Source organism: Squalius cephalus (assembly GCF_949319135.1).
Source record: "Squalius cephalus genome assembly, chromosome: 22".
NCBI classification, from domain to species: domain Eukaryota; kingdom Metazoa; phylum Chordata; class Actinopteri; order Cypriniformes; family Leuciscidae; genus Squalius; species Squalius cephalus.
In genome coordinates this window covers 24,477,934-24,502,498 of record NC_137143.1, presented here as the reverse complement: position 1 = coordinate 24,502,498, position 24,565 = coordinate 24,477,934, and the positions used below count along the sequence as shown (strand labels likewise).

The following is a 24,565-nucleotide window of genomic DNA, read 5'->3' as shown; positions in this document are numbered from 1 at the left end:
GAAGCGAATGGTGACCGAGACTTTTTTTTAATTTTATTTTTAGCGAACCGTCCCTTTAAAACGTCAATAAACTCCGGCGTCAGATTTGTGCGTTCAGCCGTGACCTTGAATGTATAATTTGGTCGACCTAAATTTGTAAAATAAAAAAAAGCAGGACAACTATATACCCCCCCCCCCCCCCCCCCCCCACTCTTATTATGCGTTTCCCTCGCCTGACTGAAAAGGGATTGTGAGGGAACTTTCTCCCGTGTGTCTCCCTGTATAACCTCGCATTCCTCGAACTTGAGCGGGAAAAGGGCAATGCCAACGCGAGACGGGTGCACGCGCCGCCACTCTCAGCACTAGTTAAGCCGGTTACCAGCAGAAAAGCACTAACTAGTTGTGTCGGGAAACTATGGGATGGATTGCCATGGCAACCGACCAGACGTCACAATCTGGGCATGTGTGTTCCATTTTTGTCTCTTTCTTATTTTCAGACTGGAGGATTTGGATAGAGAAGAGGGAGAAAGGGAAAGATGTTTTAAAACAGGGCAGCCATCTTTTATTTTATTGAGAGCATATTAAAAGAAAATTTTTACCTCACCTTAGACGTCTCCTCTGAATCTGAAAATCTGGGCATTGAGAGGGTTAAGTTTCAGGACTTTATCCCTGTATCTCGGATGTGATTTTCTTGTTATGCGGTAAAGATGCCCGGATCGCTAAGCAATGAAGATGAGGGGCAAGACGATGTGGATTTTGAGGACGACGTGCCAGGTGAGGGGGTAAAGAGTCACAGGGGAGGGAGAGTTCTGCCCTTCACAACTGCGCTGCTACGCCTAGTTGAATGCGGAGGAAAAGGGGCTTGACGCGCGTGCGATTTATTATAGTCTCAGTAGCTTCTGTTCTCACACCGGACACTGTTCGTCCAAAAATAACGGTAGCCTACACTGTCCGACTGTATTTGAGTCATTAAAGCGCGACTGTCCTCCAGCAGACCATCAGTCTGCGATTCTCATTTCTCAGCTATGTTCGTTTTCCTTCATCCGGCGGGTTGTTTTTACAGGCGCATTTGTCTTTGCATATAAATGAGTTATGCATGCACCCACTGTCTTTTTTTTCTTTCCAGTCTGGCTGCTCTGATATTGCACCCACTGTGCACAATGATATCTTATTGTAAAATATAGTAACAATAGTATGCAAGACCGAGCTGTTGTGATTTATGCATCGTTTATTGCTGATCTAAACACACACAAAAAGGGAGCATCATCAGTTTCCCAAAAAGGTGTTATGGTATTCCTCCGAGGAATATTTAAGGGCTGATGGTGACAAAGCTTCCCTGTGGTCACACTGTCTTGTAAAAGTAGTGCATGTGCTTGACAGAGCCACGTGTGACAGGAAAACATCAGCTACAATGATCCTCTGCCTCAGTGGTCTATTGGACACAGACTTTAGCCAAGACAGTCCACAGTATCTTATAAGAGTTTGATTTCTACACTGTAAAAACGGTACTGTAAAAATACAGTGGGGATTTTATAGGTTTGGTGATTTTAGATTTTGATTATATAATGATACAAACCTATTTGATTTATCATTAATCTGTAAAATGTACTGATAATGATAGGCTACAGTTCATCAGAATTGGAATTACAGTGTAGACTTGTGGTGTTGCCTGAAAGAGGGGCATTTGCTTAATTTAAATGAATGTATGTAACAGATTTTTTGTGTGCAAAAGCTGCTTTACAGAAAATTGTTCTTCTTGTTGTTATTATTCTTCACGTTGATGCTGGGTATTTGGTTCTCTGGTAAAATTCAAGGTTAACTCCAAAGCCAACCTTATCCATGGGTTCATCACTGCTGTTGACAATCTCTGTTTGACTCTATTCTTATGATGTCTGTCTGTTTATGCTTCTTGTGTAGGTGGAAGGCATGCATTGTTTTTTTCCGATAGATTGGTCTCAAAAGCCATAGATTGTGAGAGTATGGTTCTCAGTGGTGTGATCGAGAAGCCGTGTAGTAAAGACCCAGTTCTGCCTGCATGCCTGCCTTTTATACATTCATGGCCCTCAGTTCAATCAAATCAATACATTTATAGTTTTTCGCTCACAGCTCGGTCTAGGCTGCCTCTGAATTAGTCACAAATTAATCACGTGACCGACCTGAGCACGACTATCTCATTTGCGCCCCAATCACGTATTTACCTTCTCTTTTTTTTTTACTAGGCAGCAACATGCCAGAGATGAAGCTGCTGCGGGCTGCAAATGGTTTGAAATAATGTGCAGTATGCAGAAGAATTAATAATTGAGAAATAATTTATGAGCCAGCATGCTCTTTCCGTGTAGACAGTAAGCCCCCGCTATGTGCTAAAAATGAGAAATCTATGCAGTGCAGGACTAGCCAGGATTTTGGGTTATGCTGTTTAGTCCCATTCACTGTGATTGCTTTCATTGTGCAGGCCAGAACACGTTCACTGGTTCCTATTCTGAGGTGGCTGATGGATTTTTGGTGAGATAATTAAATACAACTTGAATTTAGCTATATTTAAGATGTGAAATGAGCTTTTTAATTAATTAGTTGCAAACCACTGCATAATAATTCCTGTACAATACGGTTACATTCAAACAATTCATCTCTAGCTTCAACGCAAAGAACCGTAAAGCATATTTTTCTTTATTCTGAATTCATTACAGTGAAGCTAAGATGCAGTAATGTGATAGGACTTATATTGAGAATGCATAGTAGGCCATCGAAGTGAGATTTGCAAACAGTACTGTTGTGTTTCACGATCCAAACACTGCAGAACACATGACTGGTGCCCACAGTAGGAGCAATGAAGTGATCACTGGTGCATGCCCTAAACGCAGATACAAAGAAACAAACGGATGATTTATAAGAACGTTAAGAGAATGAAACGTGGCAAAGAATTCAAAAGCAAGTTCAAAATTTGCATGTTGTTTCACCTCCATCGGATTTGGTTAATGGATGTGCATCAGCTCTGTTAAGATATGTACATTTTAATCAGTTACTTTTAAATTGTTGCAACTTGACTCCACATTCCTCGTGTGCCACATCAGGAACAAAGGATGGAGCGGCTCCAGAGAGAAAGAGTGATTTTTCTCAGATTTCCAAAGGTTTGCAGAATTCAATGGATAATTTATCCACAAATTAAATTCTCTAATTTAATCAATCTCATGTCGTTCAAGTATGACTTTTCTGTAGATCGCAAAAAAGAAGATATTTTGAAAAGATGTTTTTCCATACAATGAAAATCAGTGGGGTCCAATGTTGTTTTGGACCCCATTGACTTTCATTATATGGGCAAAAACATTATTTTGTGTACTGTTTAGAAGAAAGGAAGTCATGTAGGTTTTGAATGACATGAGGTGAGTAAAATGATGAGAAAAAAAAGATCATTTCCTGCTCTGTTCTTGTTAGCACTCTTTCATTTGTACGTCGTGCCCCAACAATGCCAGTTAGAGTTCTGTTTGTGGTGATTCTCATTAGGACGCATTAGGGTGAAACTGATTCAAAGTCATTTGAGTGTTTTTTGCCTCCTCTATTTCCTCCACTCACAGTCTGGTTTTCTTTTACATAGTCTTATCTTTGAAATTGAAAGATTATCATGAGCTTCCCTCTGCTCATCACTCTGATTGGTGGGGGTTATTTTTGGAAGCTGCGCTGTGAAAGCTGACACCCCTTCCTTCTTTGCTGGAGTTTGTGCATGCGTGCAAATCATTGTTGCATCACACACATATGTCTGTGTGTCATCAGTCTCTGCATCAGACTCCACAGTGTGTGTCAAATTAAAACATCTTATGAATTTTACCAACAAATTACCGGAGTGTAGAATATGCATGCTGGAATAAAATAATTAGAGCATCTAAACTCAATTTCAGTGCCTTTGTTCTAGTTTTATGGGTTATTAGGACATTAATTTTAGACTACTTTGCTTGTGTACTTGCAAGTTTTGCCACTATGTATGTCTTTGCAAAGCAAAGCAAAGGATTGTGAATCATCCTTGGACTTGGAGAAAGGATATAGTCTTCAGAAAGTAGAGATAGCGCCTATAAAAGTTGAAGGTCTCAATGAGGGGGTGTTCTAACCATGCTGTCTCATCACATTAACGGTGGGGGCACTATTAACATACACACTCTGTCAGACAGCTAATGCATTTTCCTGTAAACGTTCCCCTTCTTAACAGCGAGCCCGGCCTTGAATCCCATCTCTAATGGAGTGTGGCAATGACCCAGCCCTTGTTACAAGGTCAAAGTTACCCCAATGTCCGTGCTTAGCTGACACAGAAATGTATGGCTGCATGTCATGACATTTTCAGGCTTGGTACCAGTTAGCAAATGGCAGCAGCACAGCTTTTAAACACCTGGTGGTTCCTGTTTACCCGGGAACATAGCACAGAACGTGACCGCCTATTGCAGCAACTTCGGGATGCAAAAATAGCATTCTCTTTGCATGTTAAATAGGAATTTAAAAAAGTCTTAACATTGAAAAAAAAAACACACTTCAGCTTATTTGGAGTGATATATTAATATTCACATTGGTTTGATTTATAAATGTGAATTTTCACCTTAAAAGTCAGATGACAATGTAAAACCTTTGCCAGATATCCCCACTTCAAGAGTGCTGTGTTGCATCACCGCGACTGTAAGTGAGAAATGAATGAAGACGAGATGTGAGCTTGATGCGCCTGGCAGGCAGCAGACATATTCTGCCGACATGAAAGAGCCTCCCTGTGAGATGTACTGCAGACGCACTGCCCTAAATATCTGTCATCTCACAGGCAACTGCTCTGTTTATGTGCGGTAGAAGATTGAAATAAGAAAAAGCCTCCCAGCAGCTGACAGAAAGATGGGGAGCTCAGTATTTTACGTGAGTAAATACCCGAAATGCCCTGTAGGGCTGCAAGCTGGGCTTGAACCGCGTAGGGGCTGCTCTCACCGGAGCTGAAGTCCTCAAACAGTAGCAGCTAAATGAAGGTTAAGTGGATTTTGAGGATAGCATCCAAGAGGCTGGGAAAGCCCCATCTCTGGCAGCTCCCACGGGGCATGGTGGGCTGCGGGACAGGGCTTTAGCTGATTGACTCCACCACACGCGCTGCATATTTCATGGGCCGCCGTCTGAACTGACGATAGACAGTCGGCAGGAGTCGTACCGTAGAGCTTCGGTTGCAAAGGATGCCTCACTGATGTCTTTTTTTTTTTTTTTTTCTTAGCCTTTTTGACAGCGTGGCATTATTGAAGTGTTACAGTGTGTAACGTGTGCTGCTAGACAGTAGTTTTTTTTGTTTACAGTGAGAGATTCACAGTTCAGCTGGTGGCAGAGACCTCACCTCTCTATTTTCACTCCCTTTTCAGTGTGTCAACTAAAATCTTTGCTTTTCCTTTAAAAGGAGTCTCCGCTTCACAGGCAAGCCTCCAGCAGAAGACAGATAGACAGACAGACAGATAGACAGACAGAAAGACAGACAGACAGACAGACAGACAGACAGATAGATAGATAGATAGATAGATAGATAGATAGATAGATAGATAGATAGATAGATAGATAGATAGATAGATAGATAGATAGATAGATAGATATATTTCTTACTATTTCATATGAAATCGCCAACTCATAATAAAGATAGATTTTGTATAAATTCTTACATAATTGTAAAATAGTTCTGGATGGACGAATGGATGGATGGATGGATGGATGGATGGAGAGATGGATGGATGGATGGATGGTGGAGATGTGATGTGTCTTGTAACTGAACCTCCTCTGTTTTTTTCTCAGATGAGGATGAGGAAGGTGAACGTCAGAGTGTCCCCCTGTCGCCGCTAGAGAGATTCTTCTCTGAGGATGATTCGGTTAAACAGCATAAGAAGAAGAAACCCAGCAAGATAATGGAGGGAAAGGAGCCCAAAGTTAAGAAAAAGAAGAAGAAGGAGGTAAGAAAAGTTATTATTGTTATCTGATTGTTTGAAGCATGGATGAAATATACAGTATGTCATATGTGACATAATCAGAATGCAATTTATTTTCATGTGCCGTACATTTGTTAAACCTGCAATTATGGTATTTATAGCATCTTTGTTTTTGAATGGCTTTAAATGTAATGATCAGTTACTATAAATGTGTCATCAGTGAGGTGACAAGATTTGTAATGGGAAAACCTGGGACAGTTCAAATGTATAGTTCAGTCAGATACTACTAGTTTGGTCAAGTTATCATTAAAACATCCATTTATTTTTATGAAATAAAAAAATTCCAATTCAATGCACACTCAAGGAGATAATTCACCCCAAAATCATTTACTCATCCTCATGTTGCTCCAAACTTGTATAGCTTTCTTTCTTCTATGGTTCATAAAAGATATTGTTGGGGCATGACGTACAAATTAAACGGTGCTAACAAGAACAGAGCAGGAAATATACTGGATGTTTTTCATCATGAATATATTTTTTTTCTCATCATTTACTCACCCTCATGTCATTCCAAACCTACATGACTTTCTTTCTTCTGAACAACACACAAAAGAGGATATTTTGAAGAATGTTTTTGACCATAGCCATACAATGAAAGTCAATGGGGTCCAAAACAACACTGAACCCCACACACTTTCATAGTATGAATTTTTTTTCTTTTTCTGAACTATCCAAAAAAATATATCTTCTTTTGTATTCCACTGAAGACAGGGCACTAAAAATGGAAATTATCATATGAAAAACAGGGTTTCTTCTCTGAAACGTTACGCTGACGTTATACCATCCATATAACAAGTAGTGCCCTGGTCTGACTTCAGCATACAAAACATAACAGCACTCATAAGAAAGGCCAGGTGCGCTATTGTCGACAAGGCTGTGGCATAAGCGCTGCTCTCACGAGGTGAATGATCAGTGTGAAACGACTCTCCTGACCTCGGGGTATTTTGTTGTATTGTTTACCGATCAGCTTTTTTCCTTCAGTCAGTCCTCCCTCCGCGCCTTGGCGAGAGATAAAACGTTTGACAGGTCAGTCGGTCACAGTCCCCCCAGCTGACTGTGCTTACCATTGAGATAATGAGAGGGATTCCTCTCTTTCTCCGCCCTAACCCTCCCTCACTTTCTCTCTGCCTCCTTGCACAGATTCAGTCTTTCTCTCAACCCTCCCTCCTTCTCAGCAGTGTTAAATGTGCCGTGGAGAGGGCAGAGAGGTCTCCCCTCAGCAGCTAAGAGCCCCGCTTGGCGTCAGTCATGCTCTCCCTGCAGTGCCGTGTCAGACACAGGCTCAAATCAATGCGGGTCAAAACCTTCGCCTGCCCTTCTGCTGTCCGCAAATCTAACAGCTCAGCTCGCCAAAGCCGGCCACCTGCGCCGGAGCCTGATAGACTGTGGAGAGTCTGGGGATTGTAACAGGAGAGTTAGAACTGATGCTTTCTCAGATGTAAACAATGATAAGTGACATATCAGTTGTACAGATGAGTGTTTTTTTTGTTTTTTTTTCTGTTCTGGGTGTGTTGAAGATGAGTTTTTGGAAACAATATCTCACAGGAAAAAAGATCCTGAAGATGTCTGACACTATTATGCTGTGTATTCCCAAAGAAAATGCAGTATTTAAAGGCATATTTCACCCAAAAATGAAGATTCTTTCATCATTTGCTCACTCTCGTCTTTCTAAACCCGTGTGACTTTCTTTTGCAGCAGTGTTCACGCTGCTTTTTTTCTCTCCATACTTTCTATTAAAGTGAATAGTTACTGGGGCTGTCAAGCTCCAAAAAAGTAGCACAGAAGTAACACTGCAAAATAATAATAAAATTTCATAAAATATTTGTATTGTGTTGTTTTCTAGAAAAAAAATCAAATGTCAAATAAAAGATGTTAAAACATCGATATTACAAGCACATAAACCTAATAAATTTGGTTTGTTTTATGTTTAAACAATTTTTACAATAAGTCCCATTTGTTAACATACGTTAACTACATCAGTAATTTAATTAACAATGAAAAGTACTTCTAAAGCATTTATTAACTGCAGTTAATGTTAATTTCAGCATTTGCTAATACATTATTATAATCAAAAGTTATATCTGTTAATATTATTTAATGGGCCTGAGCTAACATGAACTTACAATGAACAGTTGTATAAATACCGTAACAAATGCTCATTGTTAGTTAATGCATTAATTAACATTAACTAATAGGACCTTATTGTATAATGTTACCAAACAAAAATACAAATTGGGGTAAGTAAAATCAGCTTAATTTAAGAAATTTTCTCTGGAAATGTCTTAATGCAATATTGATTCTGGAATAAATGTGTTTTGTTTTAAGTATGTTTAGTAAGTATATTTAAGTATAAGTATATTTTTACTGTAAAATAAGATGAAAATACAGATTAATACATTTTTTGTTCATACGACTTGTGAAGCCATAAAATAATGTGGAAAACTCTGAAATTGTATTTGTTTGATTTGCCATAGGTCACTAAACTAGATTTAACATTCAATGTATTGTTAATAGTCACAAGACACAAGAGCCGATGATGATGCCTGTAAAATGGCAAATCTGCCTCACTTTTCTTTTTCGGGTTACACAGATGAAAGAAACTCAGGTTTGTAATAACATGAGGGTAAATAAATTATGACAGAATTTTCATTTTTAGCTGAACTATTCCTATAAAAATGCTGCATTTTCTATAGGGAAGAACTGCAGGATGGTGTCAGCCTGAAAACCTCTTTGTGGCACATTATTTACATTGGATCTTTTTTCCCTTTGAGGTACATTGTCAGATTATTGTGGTTTAGATTTTGGGAGACCTTTCAACTCCAGCTGTGGAGCCTCTCGTACAAGCATCCCTCCTCTTTCCCTCTCTCTTCTTCCTCTCTCACTTTCTCGCTCTCCCTCCCCCATATACGTGATTGAGATTTGTCTAGACGGGCCCTAGAACACAGGCACTGCAACCATGGGGACTCTTCATAACAAGCTCGTTATGCAAACGCATCTGATTGGATGGCGCTGTTCCATTGGCTGCTGCAGTGGAGAGAGCCCCCCCACACACACACCCAACACTGCACAGTTTGGTTTCCATGGCAACTCCGAACGGCTGCTGGTGGAGCTTGTGCGCTCTGCGGCAATGCCGGCCTACCCTGCACTGAGGAGACGTCTGCCAGCCAGTGCACAGCTGCAGCACAGCAACAGGCTTTCTCCAATCACACACACACACTCACACAGTAATTCACCCACAGAAACGTGCGTTCTCTTGCAGTATGATCATTTTGATTAGTTTCCCTGCTTCCAGATGTTACTAATAATAGTGTCGTAATGATCTGTTTTTTTCCTTTATTGAAAATGTGGAGTTGATTGTACATTTATCAATAGTTATGCCATAGTAAAAGCCTGTTTTTAATTAGGCCTAAAATCTATGGATGCAAGGTCTTTACCAGTTCTCTGTTTCAATGCTCCTTCAATGTACTGAAGTTATATTTTTCCAGAGGCAAGACTTTTGTGCTCCTGAATACTTAAATTGTCCATTATAAAGTTTATAGTGCTATTTTTAATAAGCCTGCACCAAAGTCGCTTTAGGACAAGTCAGTTGACTTGATAACTAGCTATTTTCTGTGTTCAGTGGACATAAGCATACATAGCTACAATGAATGGGGTAATTCATATAATAATAATAATATCATCATACAAAATTATAATTATTATTATTATGATCTCTTAGACAAAAATATATCACTATTGTAATATAACTGTACTGTAAAATAAATAAAATATTTTATATTGTAATAATTATTTTACAGTAGTGAAATTACAATTCTTATGTCTTTATTTCTATACTTGCAAGAGTTAAATCCTTGAACATTTATTTTGGCGTAAAACTGCCGGGAGACCTTTAAAGGGCTAGTTCACCCAAAAATGAAAATTCTGTCATAATTTACTCACCCTCATGTCGTTCCAAACCCATAAGATTTTCGTTTTCTTCAAAACACAAATCAAAATATTTTAATAAAATTTGAAAGATTTCTGACCCTCTATTGACAGTTCATGCAACTACCACTTTGACCCTTCAAAAAGTTCATAAAGAGATCGTAAAACTAATTTATAAGAATCTAGCTAAGTCCAAATTTTCTGAAGAGACATGGTTGCTTTTTATGACGAACATATTTTATTTAGGCTTTTATTCACATATAAACATTAATCAACACACACATCAGATATGGTAGCTTGACGTGCGAGAACCAATGAGGTTCATTCTCGTGTTACGCAGCATGTTTGAGCTTCCGTTAGAACCAATAAGATTGGTTCTTACGCATCAATCACATACAGTTGAGCTTCTGTTTATATTTGCTAATATTTAACTAAACCGCTCGATACATGTGTATTAGTTTACAATCTCTTTATGAACAACCAAGCGACAAAGTGGTAGTTTTGTGGCCTGTCAATGTGGGGATGAACTTGCCCTTTAATTTTCTGTGACTACAGGTTGTCAAATGCTTCTCATTGCAAATTTAGTGAAAGGCTGTCATCATCTGGGAATTATGGTTTATTATGGGAATGTTTAAAGAAAGCATAACTGGCACACGTTGTGTTCCCAACTGCACATTGAACAGCATCATCATGAGCTGTTTGTGTTTAAATGAACACAGTGCTGCGCTTCACTCTGAAACACGCAGCGCATCAGCGATTTTATAAGAGCACTGAGCCATATTGCTATTTCAGTGTTAGTTTGACAGATGCTTTGCTAAAGCAATGGCACAAAACATAACGGTAAAGATCTTTTATCATGAGAAGTATATTTTCGGTTAATTATGAATCATCTGGTTTGATTATCATTATGGTAATTAATGGGAAACGCTGGCTACTTTGTTAAAACTGTTTGTTAAGATCATGTTTGAATCAGCAATAATTCAACAATGGTATCATAAATTGTGCTTCACACTAAAATCACGCTTAAACCTGAAAAGTGTCTTTCAGGTGGGTCTGGAAAATGTATGTGCTAACTCCACTAAAAAGCAGATTGGCTCTTTTAACTGAAAAGCTAGCCTGGACATTCATTCCTACAGCCGCCATATTAAGCATTACAATTTCTCCCATTAATGTCTGTGCTTGCACCCACAGGGGCTTCCTAGCGGGCTGGATGACATGTCAGATAGAGAGGATCGTGGTCACAGGTCGGGGAGTGAGAGCAGCACCTACAGCACCCTGAAGAAGAAAAAGAAGAAACCCAAAGAGAAGAAGGAGAGGAAAACAAAACAGCGAAAGAAAGAGGATGATGAGGACGATGATGACGACGATGATGGAAACATGAAGGTTCTCACATAGAAATTCTCTATTGTGCTCTATTAGCCAGGGGAATAAATGAATAACGGTTTCTCATGTGACACCAGGAACCAAAGTCATCCAGTCAGCTGATGCAAGAGTGGGGTCTCGAAGATGTGCAGTATGCCTTCTCAGAGGACGACTATAAAACCATCACCAACTACAAAGCCTTTAGCCAGTTTCTTAGGTAGGATTTTAAAGTCCTTCTGCTTGGACGTTCTAATGCTCTGCTGTCAAGACGTTGTGTTCTATTTTAAAACATTCCTTCTGGCAAGTGCTAATGCCTGTATGAAGTAATTACATTATGATGACAGGTTTTCTAATAACAGGGATTGAAACAAGATGAGCTGTCAGACCCACACAATGCACGTCTATTGTAACCAGCATGATATTTGATGTGACACTTTAGTGTATATTTCCAATTTCTGATTCATACTTCCTGAGAACATCCTTTACCTAGAGTAAAATCACCACAATGCATGGCATATTGAATAGGTTGTTCTTTGCCATTTTTCTTTGTGGTTAGGCCCCTCATTGCCAAGAAGAACCCCAAGATCCCCATGTCAAAAATGATGACAGTGCTTGGAGCAAAATGGAGAGAGTTCAGCGCGAACAACCCTTTCAAAGGCACCTCTGCAACTGCTGTGGCGGCTGCTGTGGCGGCTGCTGTGGAAACTGTCAATGTGGCTCCGCCCATTTGTATTAGAAGTATCCAACAGATCTCACCATCTGGGCCAATCAAAAAAGCCAAAACCAAAGAGGGAAAGGGTAACGTAATAATCGTTTTGTTTATCTAGGGTTGGATTTCTAAAGCAGTTAGTGGAGGTTTTTACATTGTTTACATATGTAACATGATTCATGATTGACATTTGGGAATTCTTTATCCAAATGTGCTTGCAACTTTAAAGTGAATTGTGTAATTTCATCCTATGAATGATAAGTGGAAGTATTTTAACATCGAAATATTAATTAATTAGTATGATTTAACTTTGTTGTATACACATATCATTTCAGCTTCTATACAAAAATGCAGGTTTGCAAATGTAAAAATGTGTTTTATTTATGTCTGAAGAATGGAGTATTGTTTTCAGATCTCACAAAAAACGTTTCTGTTTTGTTTATCTCATCTGGACTGCATTGCAGGGCCTGGTGCAAAAAAAAAAAGTAAGTCAGTGAAAGAAACAAAAAAGAAAGGGAAACCGAAGAAGTCCAAATCGAAAGCAGGCCAGGGTGGAAAAAGGAAAAAAGGATCTTCGGTGAGTGCCTTTTCACTGTCTGAAAACTTACAAGGGCTTAACCTATATCACATGGAAAGATTCCTTAGGTTTTTTTTACCGTTCCTAATAGTTTCCACTTCCCTGAACAATTAATGAATTGTTGGTATAGATATACTTGCCTAGATTTCTGGTTCCACCCAGTTTTATTAGGTACTTTCTGAAGTTGGTTTTCATGTTATGACCTTCTCATTTTTAGTCATTTCTGATCTGAGACTTTTTAATGTTTCATTTCTTAGAGCGAGGAAGATTTCCTGGATGACTTTTCAGACTTTGATGACATCAGCATCCACAGTGCCTCGGTACTCTCTGACACTTCAGCGGCACCAAAAAAGAAGTCGACCCGCCGAGGGCGAAAAAAAAGAAAAAGTGAAGTGCTTTTACTATTTATAATAATAATTATAATTATAATAATTATAATTATAGTAATTTAGTAATTTTGTTATGTGCGTTTGTCATTATTATTATTACTATTATTAAATTGATTTAATAATTTATAATAGTTTTTCTTGATTTCAGTTTATTTCAGTTTCTAATTTTAGTTTAGCTTAAATTTTTTATCTAATATTTATATTATATTTTATTTCAGATTTATTTCAAATAACAAAAAAGTATAGTTTTATATGTATAGTTTTAGTTTTAGTAGAAAAAAAAAAAAACAGGTTCAAAGGTTTGTGGTCGGTAAGCTTCTATTCTCACCAGGGCTGCATTTTTTAATCAACAATGTAGTAACATCTGTATTATCGTGAAATATTATTATAATTTATTATATATTTAATATAGTTTATAGAATATATCATTCTAATAAGCTGATTTGGTGCTCAAGAAACTTTTCTTATTATTATCAATATTGAAAACAGTTGTGCTGCTTAACATTTTTGTGGAAACTGATCAATTATTTTCAGTAGTCTTTGATGAATAGAAAGTTCAAAAGAACAGAACTGATTTTAATTAGAAATCTTTTGTAGACATTATAAATGTATTTACTGCCACTTTTGATCAATTTTGATTCAATCCTTGCTGAATAAAACTAATAATTTCTTTCTTTCAAAAAAAGTCTTACTGACCCCAAACTTGAGCAGTAGTGTGTTAATGACAGAATGATTGTTGTACTGAAATATTGTTTTTAAAATTATAAAGTATAATGTGTTGAAATTGCACAATACATATGTTCCATAAAACAATAACAGGTTTCTCATTAAACTGTATTCGTGTAGGAGAGGATGGAGACGGCTACGAGACAGACCATCAAGACTACTGTGAGGTTTGTCAGCAGGGAGGAGAGATCATTCTATGTGACACCTGTCCCAGAGCATATCACCTGGTGTGTCTGGATCCAGAACTGGAGAAAGCCCCAGAAGGCAAATGGAGCTGTCCCCACTGCGTGAGGAAATAGCTTCCTGCTTAACAACAAGCACATACATGCAAAACAATACATTCTAGTATATTCAAGACCACAGAACCTGTACTATTTGAATTGACAGTTTTCTGCCTCATCTCTCAGGAAAAAGAAGGCATTCAGTGGGAGGCCAAAGATGACGAGGAGGAGGAAGACGAGGTTGCAGGTGAGGAGGAAGATGACCACATGGAGTTCTGCAGAGTGTGTAAGGATGGAGGAGAGCTGCTGTGCTGTGATACCTGCCCTTCCTCTTACCACATCCACTGTCTCAACCCACCTCTTCCTGAGATTCCCAATGGAGAGTGGCTGTGTCCACGATGCATGGTGAGAAACGTATGCATGGATCAGTTCAGGTCAATGCAGTTGCAAAGCAATCATTTTCTCTGAGACAAATCGCAGTCTCTCAAGTAGCTGAAAATAAAACTTGCTTTGAAGATGATATGTGTGATATATTTCATGATAAGGTTTTTAAAAGTGTCCATTTTCATGATATCAAACATAAAAGTCACCTTCAATTTTTTTTAATGTTTATTAGAAATGATTTATCTGTGCACACCATTATTATTACTATTTAAAAAAAAAACAAGTATTCATGTGCCCTCAAAAACAGCAACATTTAAAAATATTATTACAATGTAAAATAACTATTATCTATTTTTTAATGTGATTTTCAGCAGCCATTACTCTTCAGTCTTCAGTGTCACAAATATTCTTCTTCATTCTAATATGCTGATTTGGTGATCAAGAAACATTTCTTATCATCAGTGTTGAAAAGAGTTGTGCTGCTTAATATTTTTGTGGAAACCATGATACATTTTTTTCAGGATTCTTTGATGAATATAATGTAAAAAAAAAGCATAAGTATGACTTAACAAATGTTTATGTGTATATATATATATATACAGACCCTTTCCAAAAAATTAGAATATCATGGAAAAGTTTATTTATTTCCATAATTCCATTCAAAACGTTAAACTTCCATAGATTATAGATTCAGGGCCCACAACTTAAAAGATTTCAAGTATTTAGTTGTTTATTTGTACATAATTTGGGCTTCCAGCTCATAAAACCCACGAAAACAGGATTTCAAAAAATTTGAATATTACATGAAATCACACAGTAATTACACAGTGATACCATGGTCATTGAACCAGGTTTTGGTTATTTTGGCAGTGTGGGCAGGTGCAAATCCTGCTGGAAAATGAAGGAAGCATGAAGTGCTCTGAAAATGTCCTGGTAGACGGCTGCGTTGACTCTGGATTTAATAAAGCACAGTGGACCAAAGTCCTCTTTTCTGATGAGAGCAAATTTTGCATCTCATTTGGAAACCAAGGTCCCAGAGTCTGGAGGAAGAATGGAGAGGCACACAATCCAAGATGCGTGAAGTCCAGTGTGAAGTTTCCACAGTCTGTGTTGGTTTGGGGAGCCATGTCATCGGCTGGTGTTGGTCCACTGTGCTGTCCACTCAACGCAGCCGTCTACCAGGACATTTCCAGAGCACTTCATGCTTCCTTCAGCAGACAAGCTTTATGGAGATGCTGACTTCATTTTCCAGCAGGATTTGCACCTGCCCACACTGCCAAAATTACCAAAACCTGGTTCAATGACCATGGTATCACTGTGTAATTACTGTGTGATTTCATGTAATATTCTAATTTTTTTAAATCCTTTTTTCGTGTGTTTTATGAGCTGGAAGCCCAAATTATGTACAAATAAACAACTAAATACTTGAAATCGTTTAAGTTGTGGGCCCTGAATCTATAATCTATGGAAGTTTAATGTTTTGAATGGAATTATGGAAATAAATAAACTTTTCCATGATATTCAAATTTTTTGGAAAGGGTCTGTGTATATATATATAATTTTTTTTTAAGTTATGCTTGAATGAAACTCAAACCGCAAGTAAATATAGAAATTGTTTTGAACATTGTATGCAGTTGAACAATATTCCTCATCCACATTTCCCCTAGTGCCCACCACTAAAAGGGAAAGTCCAGAAGATTCTGCACTGGGCGTGGGGCGATCCTCCTCTGCCACCTGAGGTTCCCCCTGGCCAGGATGGAGAGAAAATGGATGGTTTGGCCAAAATACCACTGAAGGGCCGTCCAGAGAGGCAGCTGTTTGTGAAATGGGCTGGCCTGTCCTACTGGCACTGCTCCTGGGTCAGCGAACTCCAGGTGGGATTCCCACATTACCTCAGCAGAGTCAACGTTAATTAAATCATGAATGCTCTTTTGGCTTGTTCCTGTATCTCAGCTTAAGTTCTTTCCCTTGATGCAGTTGGAGCTATATCATACAGTAATGTACCGTAACTACCAGCGGAAGAACGACATGGATGAACCGCCACCGTACGACTATGGCTCTGGGGAGGAGGAGCTTAACAACGAGAAGAGGAGGAGCAAAGACCCTCAGTATGCAGCCATGGAGGAACAATTCTACCGTTACGGCATCAAGCCGGAATGGATGATCATTCACCGGATTCACAACCACAGGTACGTTGGGCCACAGTCACTTGTGCTAAAGCTACTCTGCTTTTCTTGCTGAAAATTCTGATTTATTTAAATGCTTTAAGACTGTGTTGTGTATGTTGAAGTTTTGATAAGGATGGAGATGTACACTACCTGATCAAGTGGAGAGATTTGCCATATGACCAGTGCACCTGGGAGGCTGATGACTTCATTGTCCCAGATTATGACAGCTTTAAACAAGCCTACTGGGACCACAGGTAAGCCGTTTCAAGTTTGGATGTAGATTTAGATGGAACGTCAACACGAATGTAGAACTTTCCTGAAGAGGATACTAAATATTGTATGGCCTGAAGCTCTTAATCATCAGCCTTAGAAATTCAAGCGAAATATTTTATATTTATAATTTCTTTATTAAGTGGAACAGTAAAGAAGATTTTTAGCTCAAACCGTGGTCCTTAGTGATTCATATAATGCAAGTTAATAGCTACCGTCACTTTGAGAGTCAAAAAAACATATATAGGCAAAACAAAATTAATACCTGTAACTGAATATTATTTCCATTAATATTAAAATATATTTTTTTGCAATAACTTTGGTTGAATGGTTGAACTTTAGAAATATAGTAAAAACTATAATGAATGGAAAAATGTACTTGTTTACTGGCCATGCTCTAGAAAGTATTTCATAGTATATATTTTTTAAATTTTTTCAAATATTAATGTGTTATATTTTAATGGTAGTTTTGCTATTTAGAATTAGTTCATGTTTTTTTTACTACAATAACACTACAAATACATTTTTCGTTTTTATACTGTAAACTACATATCAGTTAAATAGGTCAAAATTATGACATGGTTGAAAGCCAAAACCACAATTGGAAGGCAGGAATACAAATAATTGATGTGTTTAAAACGAAACTGTTTATGCTAGGTTCACTTTATGTTAAATCATATTTTATCTATATCTAATATGATAAACTTCTCAAAAAAGTAATGGAACGCTATGTGTGAAAAGCACTTACACTCACACTTTTTCCAGGAATCAGGTGCTCGGTGAAAGTTATCACCCCCTGCTGTTTAGAAAGGGAAAGAGACTCAAAGAGGAAGGGAAGAGGAGAGAACCTCCACCAGACACTCCAGTTGTGGATGTGAGTTGCTATTTTGCTTAATGTATTTTTGCCACTTTTACAGTTTTCACTTTTTTTGCGTAGATTGAATCCCATTATCACTCCCTCCCAAATGTATATGTCATTGGACACAGCCCACCATCAAGTTTGAACAGCAGACATGGTACATCGATGACACAGGGGGAACTTTGCACCCATACCAGCTGGAAGGCCTGAACTGGTTGCGCTTCTCTTGGGCCCAAGGAACCGACACAATCTTGGCTGATGAAATGGGCCTTGGCAAGACTGTGCAGACTATAGTGTTCCTGTACTCACTCTACAAAGAGGTCTGGGCGCCACTTGAACTTTCTTTCAAATGCATTTGAGAGTGGAAGGAAACAGAGTGTAACTGAGTTGCTTGTTTCAGGGTCACTCCAAAGGGCCGTTTCTGGTCAGTGCGCCACTCTCCACCATCATCAACTGGGAGAGAGAGTTCGAGATGTGGGCTCCGGATTTCTACGTGGTGACTTACACCGGGGACAAAGACAGCAGGGCCGTCATACGCGAGAATGAATTTACCTTCGAGGACAGCGCCGTCAAATCGGGTCGCAAGGTTTTCCGCATGAAGGTGAGAGAATGTTGTTGATTAACGTTAACCCGATGTTATAATTAATTCACAGTGAAACATTCTAATGCTTTTTACCATGTTCCAAACAAAACAATATTTTGCACCAAAACACTTTTTTGTTCACAAATTTCAAAGATGATTTTTACTGGCACCTGAATACATTTTTCAGCATCCAAACAATTTACAAAGTATCCTAGCTTCTGAAAGGTTTAATTTAGAGATGCATTGTTTGTGATCAGAGTCAGTTGTTATATCGCACTTTTCCATCACAGAAGGACACGCCGATAAAGTTTCATGTCCTGCTGACATCATATGAACTGATCACCATTGATCAGGCCATACTTGGCTCTATTACCTGGGCATGTCTGGTTGTGGATGAAGCTCACCGACTAAAGAATAACCAGTCAAAGGTACAGAATTCAAGGAGAGATTTACATTTGCTTTGCTGACATCATCATAGTCATAACAATTGTAAAATGTAAAATATATATTTTTTTATTACTAATATTAAATATTTGATTTATAACCATATATATATATATATATATATATATATATATATTTTTTTTTTTTTTACATTTTACAATTTACCTTAGTTCTACATTGTTTAAAATCCTAAAACATGTATGTAATGAAAACTAAAACATTTTCAGGTTTAAATTAGATTTTGAATAGCAGATTTTTCAGTGTCTCTGACTTTTGTGCCCCACTTTATATCGTAATATTATAATTTATAGCTTTAGATATTTTTAAGGTTACTTAATAAATTATAATCAATAAATCAACGCTTAGTTTTTCAGAATTCTGAATGGCTACAAAATCTACTATAAGCTGCTCCTGACCGGAACCCCTTTGCAGAACAATCTCGAAGAGCTTTTTCACCTGCTCAACTTTCTCACCCCGGAGCGCTTCAAGTAAGATTGCAGACTGCATGATTCACCTGGTGATTCATACTGTAGATCCGCTCGTAGAATAATGATCCCCCGCAGAGCAATCTCAGGGCTTATAATGGAACATGTTTTTCATATTTTCAATTCTATCTTCCCTTATATCCAAATGAAAATGTTGCTGTGCGCAGTAACCTGGAGGGCTTTCTGGAGGAGTTTGCGGACATCTCGAAAGAGGACCAGATTAAAAAACTACATGACCTGCTGGGGCCACACATGCTCAGAAGACTGAAGGCAGATGTGTTTAAGAACATGCCGGCAAAAACCGAGCTCATAGTGCGAGTAGAACTCAGCCCCATGCAGAAGTCAGTCATAGTTTGTCTCTTCCTAATGCTTAAGTTTTTATTTTTATTTCCATTAATGTTAATTTATTTCAAGTAATTAAAAAAAAAAGTTTTATGGTTTTACATTTCCATTAACTATAATACCCCTGTTTCACATGCAAGATCATTTCATATTTTTTTCTCTCACAGAAAATACTACAAGTTCATTTTAACACGGAACTTTGAGGCATTGAATTCCAAGGGAGGAGGGAACCAGGTGTCCCTTCTTAACATCATGATGGACTTGAAGAAATGCTGCAACCATCCCTACTTGTTTCCAGTGGCTGCAGTGGTGAGGAGGGGAGGGGAGGAGAACATATGGAGGCCCCCAATTTATACCACTGCTGTTGTTTATTTTTAGCACATGTAATGGCAATACAGTTTCTGTTTTATAAGAGCTATTTAAGCTTTTGTTCAGGAGTGTATTGTTTCTTTGTGTCTGAAGCGAATTTGATGCATAATACTAGCCTTATATGACATTCTCTTGTTCATGGACAAAAAGTTCTGGCATATTGAAGTTGTTTAGGTCACCTTTATTTATATAGTGCTATTATACAATACAGATTGTTTCAAATCAGCTTCACAGTAATAAACAGGAGAATAACAGAATCAGTGATGCAAATGTCATCAAATATGATCCTTAAATGAATTATTTTACTATCAGAAGTTAATATCAAATGTTACAAAAGATTTGTATGTGATATAAATGCATTTTTTTCTTTTAAACGTTCTATTCATCAAAGAATCCTGACAAAAAATAGATCACGGTTTCCACAAAAAACTGTTATACTGTTATTATAATTTTTATTGATAATAATAAGAAATGTTTTCATGTTTCATATAAGGATCATGTGACACTGAAGACTGAAAATTCAGCTTTGCCATCACAAGAAGAATTAAAAAAAAAAAAGAATTTAGAATTGAAATGATAATATTTCATATTTAATGTGATATTTCAGTTTTTTTTTTATCAAATAAATGCAGCCTTGGTCAGCATAAGATATGGCATTATGTTAAAATAGTGTTTAAAATAACTTGATTTCAATAATGTTTTCATTATTATGCATGCAGGAAGCTCCGGTCTTACCCAACGGTTCTTACGATGGTAACCTCCTGGTGAAATCCTCAGGGAAACTCACCTTGCTTCAGAAGATGCTAAAAAAACTCAAAGACGAAGGGCACAGGGTTCTTATCTTCTCTCAGGTATAGTGTGTGGTATTTATTCCCTCTTTTGAAGCTCAAAATGCCATGTGAATATGGACTTGCCTCAATTTCAATGGAAGATTAATTAGATGGTAAACTGTGAATAGAAAATAAAAGTGGAGCTCATTCATCTTTTAAATGGAGTTGACAAATGAAAAGGCGGAGCCTATATTTATCTCTGCTTTGTTGTTTAGTCCTCTGACTTTTTTCCCTCCCATTTTAAATTGCCTGTGGAATCAATGCATCCATTAATTTGATGAATGGCACAGGTAAAGGGGGGTTGTCTCGATGAGACTTCATTTTTCCACCCTTTTCTTTTCTAAGTGCTTGAGAATAAACATACATATTAATGTTATAGTTGTTTCTTCAGTCTTTTAAGCTTGATTAAAGGAGTGCTGTGCTTCTGTCCCCTCTTGTTGTTGTATTTTGCATGGATGGAATTAAGTATGAGCTGGCAAGCCAGGTTTGGTTTACACTGTGCTTAATGCTGCCATTTTTCCCTTTGTTGGATAACGGTATCTTTTTTGTTTGTGTCTTATCCTGCACTGTTGATCCCTCTCTCAGATGACAAAGATGCTGGATTTGCTAGAGGACTTCCTGGAGTTTGAGGGGTATAAATATGAGCGTATTGACGGGGGCATCACAGGGGGGCTGCGACAGGAGGCCATCGATCGATTTAACGGTGAGGATGCCGGCAGTAAACCTGCAGTGATGTCTGTGCGTGTGTGGGATAGTGGATACTAAGGCACTCATACTGACTGTGTGTCACCCTGTGTGCAGCACCCGGGGCTCAGCAGTTCTGTTTTCTGCTCTCTACACGTGCTGGAGGATTGGGCATCAATCTGGCAACCGCAGACACAGTGATCATATATGACTCTGACTGGAACCCACACAATGATATTCAGGTAATGCAAACACCAGTGCTGGGGAAGTAAACTGTGTAGTTAAAATACTATTAAAAGTATTTAACTGCACTACAAGCTACTAGCAAAAACTGAAGCTATCTAAAGTGATAGTATTTTTTTTTTTTTATTATTATATGAATTGTATAAAAAAAGTATTTTTATGTATATGAGAGATTTTATATATATGTATATTAATATATATAATATTATATATATATAATTTTATTTTTTAAATTGACAGTTTAATCTGGATGCTTAATGTTTACTGCTAGAAAATATGAAAATAACAATAACTATATATATATATATATGTGTGTGTGTGTGTATATATATTATACATATAATATTGATATATTACATATTATGAAATCGTGTTTATCTATAGCTCTCCATTATTTAATTATCACTTATGTTTTTCTTGCTTGTGTTCTTCTTTCACTTTGTCTTCCTCTATTCTCTTTGTCCATGCAGGCATTCAGCAGGGCGCATCGTATCGGGCAAAATAAAAAGGTGATGATCTATCGCTTTGTAACTCGGGCATCCGTAGAGGAGCGTATTACCCAGGTGGCCAAGCGAAAGATGATGCTGACCCACCTGGTGGTGCGTCCTGGCTTGGGCTCTAAGACAGGCTCCATGTCTAAACAGGAACTAGACGACATCCTCAAGTTTGGCACTGAGGAGCTTTTCAAAGACGATGTGGAAGCTGCCAGGACGATGGGTAAGCTGAAGTGGTTTAAGATAAATGCTTCTGCACTTTGTTTGTGGATATGGTGGATTCCAATAGTTGACGTCCTAAATCTTTTTTGCAGGAGACAATAAAGAAGGAGAGGAGGGTAGTGTGATACACTATGATGATAACGCCATCTCTAAACTGCTGGATCGTAGTCAGGATGCCACTGAAGACACAGAAATCCAGAACATGAACGAGTACCTGAGCTCATTTAAGGTGGCTCAGTATGTGGTGAGAGAGGAGGATGGAGAGGTGAGATACAGATGCTTTACTGTCTGTTCCTCATGCCTCTTTTTTTATTAAACAAGGGATCAAAGATGAATGGTAGCTCATCCTTTCAGAATGACTACCTTAGAAATGCTTTATTTATTTGACTCTTCTATGCTCAAGAGGGCATAGTTTTGCAAGTTGCAGCTTTTTCACAAAAGCCCCTTGGATTGTTGCTTGCTTATGGTTTTAGTATTATGTGGAGGGACGGCATTGTTCATGCTGGCAGGAAAAAAAAATCTGATTATTTGGCATCTCTGATTTTTTTTTTTTTTTTTTTTTTTTTGCAGTCTGAAAAAACAAAAAATGTGCAATGCTGTGTAAACGATGTTTACACCTGTTTCATTATTTTTTTATTATTAAAATGATATTTCTTTTCAATTAAACATTGGGTTGTAAATCATTTTCTTTATTTTGTGACCTGACTGCCGGTCAACAGTTTTTTTTTAAAGCTTTTTTAATACTTCTATTTAACAAGGAGGGATTCAATTGATCTAAAGTGGCAGTAAAACATTTATAATGTTACAGAAGATTTCTGTTTCAAATAAATGCTGTGCTTCTGAACTTTCTATTCATCGAAGAATTCATCTTTGCCATCACAAGAATAAATAAAAAATAAAAGAACAGTTTTTTTTATAAAATTGTAATAATATTTCACAATATTAATGTTTGTACTGTATGTGTATGTAATGTCATACAATGTACGCAGTATTTGGAGCTATGTTCGAATGCACTCATTTTAACACTCTCTGTCTTTTTTTCTATGTAGTGAATAGTCAAATGTGAGTGAGTGAGAAAGTCAGCAGTTTTGGACATGAACGTGTAAAATGTCAATTATTCTCTCATGTACCTATTGGGAGATGTCATGATAGAAAATTGTCCAGTTTTCCATCATTTTTCCACACTGACAGACAGCTATTATCAATTTGAGAAAGTCTTTTGGGATCATGCTGATGCTTATATCATTACTTTAGCAACCCATATAGATACACAGCTGTCTGAACAAAGGAATTTGATTTCAGCAATAGAAAAATGGCAGACAGTAAGTTCTAAATATACAGATTTGTGGATTTGTGTGGATTTTCTACCTTGGATTACCGTGGTATATTAATATGGTATTCATTCAGTACCTTGTTATATATCAAAGTACCATTAACCATACCTTCACTGTACCATGGTACCTTCTTTGTTGGGCCAAAAACCTGTTTTATGGAGGAAAGGCTTCATGTAGCTTAAGGGACTAAATAATACAAAAACAATTATATTATCTCATATACAAATCCCAAATATTCAGGATTATTGTTAATCTATAATAATTATAATTATCTTAACTGAAGGCAATGAGAGGCCCGTGATGTATGATCTGTATTTGTGTTGGTGTTCCTGCAGGAGGAGGTCCAGAGGGAGATTATTAAGCAGGAAGAGAATGTTGATCCAGACTACTGGGAGAAGCTCTTGAGGCACCATTACGAGCAGCAGCAGGAGGATCTGGCCAGGAACCTGGGCAAAGGGAAACGCATCCGCAAACAGGTCAACTATAATGACGCCTCTCAGGAGGATCAAGGTACCCAAACACAGATGCTGACAGTGCTATAACTCAGCATAAAACTGCATATATATGTGTACAAGAATTTCCGTCTCAATCCTGTTCTCAGAATGGCAGGATGATCTTTCAGATAATCAGTCAGAGTACTCTGTCGGGTCCGAGGATGAGGATGAAGATTTTGAGGAACGACCTGAAGGTAGGCGTCCTAATTTACACGCTTCTGCTCAAAAGTTTGGGATCAGTAAGATTTTTTTTTTTTTAAAGAAATTAATACTTTTATTCAGCAAGGATGCATAAAATTGATCAAAAGTAACAGTTAAGATATTTCTAACATTAAAAAAACATTTCTATTTCAAATAAATCCTGTTCTTTTGAACTTTCTATTCATCAAAAAGTTAGGAAATCTTGGTTTCCATATAATATTAAGCAGCTCAACTGTTTTCAACATTTATAATAATAAAAATTGTTTCTTGAGCACCAAATCAGCATGTTAGAAT

The 24,565-nt window shown here is 37.6% G+C and overlaps 1 protein-coding gene across 2 annotated transcripts in view; it reads left to right on the top strand.

Moving 5' to 3' along the window:
• Positions 1-217: 217 nt before the first annotated feature.
• The window catches only part of chd5 (chromodomain helicase DNA binding protein 5), a 36,088-nt gene continuing 11,740 nt past the window's right edge, over positions 218-24,565 (top strand). The window contains exons 1-26 of one of the 2 annotated variants that reach the window (XM_079857177.1): positions 218-753; positions 5,767-5,921; positions 11,073-11,264; positions 11,342-11,460; positions 11,800-12,041; positions 12,417-12,529; positions 12,787-12,916; positions 13,765-13,931; positions 14,052-14,270; positions 15,917-16,123; positions 16,227-16,438; positions 16,540-16,671; positions 17,453-17,561; positions 17,675-17,866; positions 17,947-18,147; positions 18,420-18,557; positions 18,940-19,061; positions 19,226-19,399; positions 19,568-19,709; positions 20,489-20,620; positions 21,185-21,302; positions 21,401-21,525; positions 21,997-22,243; positions 22,335-22,507; positions 23,912-24,086; positions 24,199-24,264. In XM_079857177.1, coding sequence (XP_079713303.1) covers positions 687-753; positions 5,767-5,921; positions 11,073-11,264; positions 11,342-11,460; positions 11,800-12,041; positions 12,417-12,529; positions 12,787-12,916; positions 13,765-13,931; positions 14,052-14,270; positions 15,917-16,123; positions 16,227-16,438; positions 16,540-16,671; positions 17,453-17,561; positions 17,675-17,866; positions 17,947-18,147; positions 18,420-18,557; positions 18,940-19,061; positions 19,226-19,399; positions 19,568-19,709; positions 20,489-20,620; positions 21,185-21,302; positions 21,401-21,525; positions 21,997-22,243; positions 22,335-22,507; positions 23,912-24,086; positions 24,199-24,264 — 4,069 coding nt within the window. In that variant the 5' untranslated portion in view covers positions 218-686. Of the gene's footprint in view, positions 754-5,766; positions 5,922-11,072; positions 11,265-11,341; positions 11,461-11,799; positions 12,042-12,416; positions 12,530-12,786; positions 12,917-13,764; positions 13,932-14,051; positions 14,271-15,916; positions 16,124-16,226; positions 16,439-16,539; positions 16,672-17,452; positions 17,562-17,674; positions 17,867-17,946; positions 18,148-18,419; positions 18,558-18,939; positions 19,062-19,225; positions 19,400-19,567; positions 19,710-20,488; positions 20,621-21,184; positions 21,303-21,400; positions 21,526-21,996; positions 22,244-22,334; positions 22,508-23,911; positions 24,087-24,177; positions 24,265-24,565 lie in introns of both variants that reach the window. The other variant, XM_079857176.1, reaches the window with a different exon arrangement.